Source organism: Sinocyclocheilus rhinocerous, unplaced genomic scaffold, assembly GCF_001515625.1.
Source record: "Sinocyclocheilus rhinocerous isolate Xijiao unplaced genomic scaffold, SAMN03320098_v1.1 scaffold968, whole genome shotgun sequence".
Taxonomy (NCBI): domain Eukaryota; kingdom Metazoa; phylum Chordata; class Actinopteri; order Cypriniformes; family Cyprinidae; genus Sinocyclocheilus; species Sinocyclocheilus rhinocerous.
Window position 1 is genome coordinate 35792 of NW_015662082.1, and position 4810 is coordinate 40601.

The following is a 4810-nucleotide window of genomic DNA, read 5'->3' on the forward strand; positions in this document are numbered from 1 at the left end:
TAGACTACAATGCCGGCAGTTCTGACTCACATTCTGTAAGTACGTTTTCATTTAAAGGATTTGCCACTGATGATTCAAACGTGAGTTTTGGGCAGTGTGGATTAACGTTAGCACTTGTTGTTTGTCATTTCTCTGATCACAAGTGCAGACATGGTTTTATGTTTACGCGGCTCGATGCAACGCAACGCGTAAAAAGACAGTATAAGTCATTATAATCCGTAATTATGTCCCCACTGGATGCAACAAATGCCTCGTTTATAATGGGTTTTCATGTTTTTGTCTCGTCGCTCCGGCCGGACACGGTATGTGAGGGGCGTAACATTTCCGTCTCATGCTTGAGGTATTCGGCCAATCACAACGCATTGGATATCTGGCCAATCAGAGCACACCTCGCTTTTCAGACCGATTAGTTTTGTAAAAATCGACGCGTTTCAAAAAGGCGGGGCATAGAGGAGAAACAATAATGTACAGTATGTGGAAAATAATGTGTTTTTTTTACTTTAAACCGCATAAACACATTTCATTACACCAAATACACAAAATAATGTTCTTTTTAGCAGCATCATATGACCCCTTTAATGCTTTTCATTTTGAATAGTCTTTATGTTACATATTTTTTTTAAAGATCAGCTGACTGCAATCCGATCACTGAAAGCCCCTCCATATAGAAGACAAGGCTCAGCTAAGTTAAAATGCATCTAGTTGTTCAAGCCACATACATAAACTTTACTCCTCCCAAAGAGGCATCAGAGTACAGAAGTTTGAAAGCCCCGCAATCCACACACACGAGTGAGCAATCATGGATGGAGAAACCATGAAACTCAAACACTAATTGCTATGTGGTCTAATGAGAGCATTCCACAGAAAATTTCACCGCCTGATATTTGCATCATCTCGGAAATGAACTCTGTTATATATTAGCATATTTATATTTGTGGGAATAGTAGATTGGATTTATATCCATTTTGCGAAAACACATTTATGTGGAAAAGTGGAACTTGAATGCGCATAGCCAATTGGATAGTGATCCGAGCGATCAAGTGACTAAGCATAAATTGGCCCAAAAATACAATCACATGTACGCTTTCATACTGGGTAATAAATTTTTTTTTTTAAAAAGGCACTTTTTGTTTTTGGCCCTTTTTTCCAATACTTTTCACCTCAGTGCATCACTAGATACAATTAGCCAGTCTAATTTAGTCAGAGTGAAACATTACTGCCATCTGTGCCTGTTAAAGTGGCTCACCTCATTCTGTTCCTCGTGCTCCAGAATAGCCTGCAGGAAGGCTCTGCGCTCATGGCTGGAGGACTTCTGATCAAACATGCCTGCCTGAATGACTTTCTGATCAACATTCAGTTTATACTTGGCCGCCGCTAAAATCTTCTCCTCCACACTGTTAACAGTGCACAGACGCAATACGCGTACTTCGTTCTGCTGGCCGATACGATGGGCTCGATCCTGAGCCTGCAAGTCCTGGTGATTGAAACCACAGTTGTGTGTGATTAATATAGTTCTATCAATTACAATCACAGTGAGATAATGCTATTAAGAGAAGGCACAGTGCACTCTTTCTGACATGTTCTTTGGAGAAGGAAAAATAAACACTTCAAATTGGCTGAAGATCGCTGTTGTGCTTTATGTAGAGGCAGATGGAGGAGTAATTTTAGCATTTTCTGCTGAAAATGCGTGGGGAAAAAGTTAAAACTTCATAAAATAAAATAGATCCAACCAACCAACACCACCTCCATACGAATTAAAATATATAAATGAATAAATAAACCAACAAATACATACTTTTCAAACTTTACTTCAAAATCTATACTTGTCCGTGGTTATTTGGAAAAACTGTTGTGGTGTTAGATGCTATACTTCAAACTATTTTAAACAGCCTTTTGCTTATTATTTTGCATGTAGCTTTTATTGACTCATATTAACTGAGAGACTACATGTAATATTTGTACTTTTAAAAATATTTTTTTCCCCACATTCAGAACCACTAAAAAAGTAAACATTTAAATGAAGAAATTTAGAAGTACACACTACTGTTTAATTGTTAGGGTTTGGTATGATTTTCAAAAAATACAGCAAAAACTGTAAAATATTATTACAATTTAAAATAAGTTTTTTCTTTTAAATATACTTTATATTTTAATATACTTTAAATTAAATTAACATTTTCTTTCCAAATTCTTTGATAAATATAAAGTTCAGAAGAACAGAATTTATTTGAAATATAAATATCTTGTAACATTGTCTTTACTGTCACCTCTGATCAATTTTCAGCATTATTTTTTAATTATCAGCATTAATTTTTTCTAAATTTTCGGCAATCATCCTTGCTGAATAATAGTATTCATTTCTTTCTAAAAAGATGTTACTAACTCCAACCTTTTGGACAGTATTTTATGTTTTTCCTTTTACCTCAAACAAGGTGTATTATGCATACTATAAGATGTCTAGAACTCTGATCTGGAGATGACAGATCACTGCCGAACTTTTAACAAGCCATACAACTGTCTAGTTCCTCTCTAATCACAGTAGTGATTCACACAAACCTGGTGGGGGTTCCAGTCGCTGTCAAAGATCACAACGGTGTCTGCAGCTTGCAAGTTGAGGCCCAGACCTCCTGCCCTGGTGCTCAGCAGGAAGATGAAAAACTGTGAGCCTTCTTCATTGAATTTCTTTAAAAGCATTGCACGATCCTCACACTTCGTAGTTCCTGGAGGACACAACCAGCAGCAAGCATGTGTTAATGAAAGAGAAAGGGCAGTCTATTAATGTGATCACACTCATTTTAAAAGTGGTGGACTATCAATTGGAAATCCCCAGAATTGAGGTCCTAAAGGACAGGAAAACATTAAAGGAGGAATGCACTGATTACTGACCATCCAGACGCAGATAGAGGAAGTTACGGAAGGCGAAATAATCCTCCATGATGGTCATGAGGGTGGTCATCTGACAGAACAGAAGCACTCTGTGATTGGTGGCCTTCAGCTTGGGCAGGATGCGGTCCAGTAATTCAAACTTGCCAGAAGCGCGGTACAGGTCAGGGCTAGGTGGACAAGAAACAAAGCATGTCTAAAATGTCAACACCTTCATCATGGTGCACCTCCACTCTCTGGGTCATCTAACGCAGGGGGCCTGCGGTGTGTTTAATGATCCATATTTGACATGAATGAACACATCATGGTAACTCTTAAGGTTATGTAACACTCAATTTGATCCGTAGGGATGGGACAATAAATCGAAGTGCCGATTTATTGCGATATTTCCGGCCGCGAGACGTTATCGATACTCTGGCACCAAAAGTATCGATATTTTTTTTAAACATACAAAAGATCTAAATTCATAACTACACTGTGGCTGTTTACCACTTTAGCTTACCGGAGCGGCAGTACCTCCAGACTTCTTGTGGTGGGGCTTCCCAGATTGCGGATGGTCAGATGAACGGAAATTGTAATTCACAGCGAAGAAGAAATACGAGCGTAATGGTAGACCAAGGCTGCATTCCACTCCACTTTTAGACACGCACTTGCGAACTTCCCTAAGCACTTCCCCTCGGGGGAATCCCCGCTGCCATTTTGAAGTGCGTTCCACTTCGTGAAGTGAATGAGGGAAGTTTATATGGACAGACCCTCGACCCCTCGATTTTGACCGAGGGTGCGAGTCTGCTTCATATGCACACTTCAGACACACCATAGACCACAATGCAACACGACTGTGACGTCATCGCAGATCGCGTTTAATTTATCCCCACCCCAAACAACTCTATAATATATAAATGTTTTTTTTAAACATTTATAGCAGCCCAAACATACCTATATACATATAGAATGCTGTACCAAACAAATTTGTAAGGGGAAAATGTAAACAGAGACGGAGGGAAGTTTGCGAGTGAAGGGCATAAAAAAACGGACTGGAACGCAGCCCAACAACAAATCAGAGATGCACCGGCGTCTTATGTTTATGGAGATGAGAACTAAAAAACTGCCCCATTTTTCATCATTGCAGAGCGCATATTGAGTCAGTAGCCTAACCTCTCCGCTTGGATCGCAGGTGGATTTCCCTCACTATATAAGTGAGAGAGCAACGCCAGCGTCCAGTTTTATATCAACAAAACTGGATGCTCTCTCTCTCTCAGATATTACAAGTCCGCGTTATGCAGTGTGGGCAGTGGGCACCGACCTGCAGGAACATAAATCTGCACCTATGGCATGGACGACGAAACAAAACCTTGTCAGAGCCGTAATGCGGCGCAGAAGTGTGCAGTGTGTGTGTGCTTGCTGCGCGTCTACATTTGAAATAACTAACTTGAGCGCGCAAAAGACGCGATGTGAACGGCTATGTCATGTGGCGGGGCTCCGTTTTTATGATGAGAGGAGATGAAAGGTTGAGAAAACACTCCAGGTAAATTTTGAAATGTACAAGGTTTATGTTTATATATATATAGCCTATATAAAGTTGATAAGCAGTTAAATGTGTTGGTTTACACACAAAGAAATGTGTAAGCTTTTAATAAGTCCAAGAATAAAATGATTAATTTACTTAACATGTTCAATTTGATTTACAGAACTTTTTGTGCTGTTTTCTATCAGTTTAGACTTGAATAAAGAGAGAAAACTTGCACTTAACCTTTTCACAGGCAGTTTGTTTTCATAGTTAGATAGATATCGTGATGTATCGTTATAGGATTGTCTAGCAATATATCGATTATCACAGAATCGCTGTATTCGTGATATTATTGTATCGTGGGCCATGTATCGTGATTCGTATCGTATTGTGAGGTACCCTGTGATTCCCACCCCTAAT

The 4810-nt window shown here is 39.3% G+C and overlaps 1 protein-coding gene across 4 annotated transcripts in view; it reads right to left on the bottom strand.

The window, feature by feature from the left end:
- LOC107727446 (probable global transcription activator SNF2L2) overlaps nucleotides 1-4810 on the bottom strand; it is a 50260-nt gene that overhangs the window by 22040 nt on the left and 23410 nt on the right. For all 4 annotated transcript variants that reach the window (XM_016537318.1, XM_016537321.1, XM_016537322.1 and 1 more), the window contains 3 exons: nucleotides 2887-3053; nucleotides 2557-2720; nucleotides 1247-1474 (listed from right to left, as the gene is read on the bottom strand). In XM_016537318.1, coding sequence (XP_016392804.1) covers nucleotides 1247-1474; nucleotides 2557-2720; nucleotides 2887-3053 — 559 coding nt within the window. The remainder of the gene's footprint in view (nucleotides 1-1246; nucleotides 1475-2556; nucleotides 2721-2886; nucleotides 3054-4810) is intronic.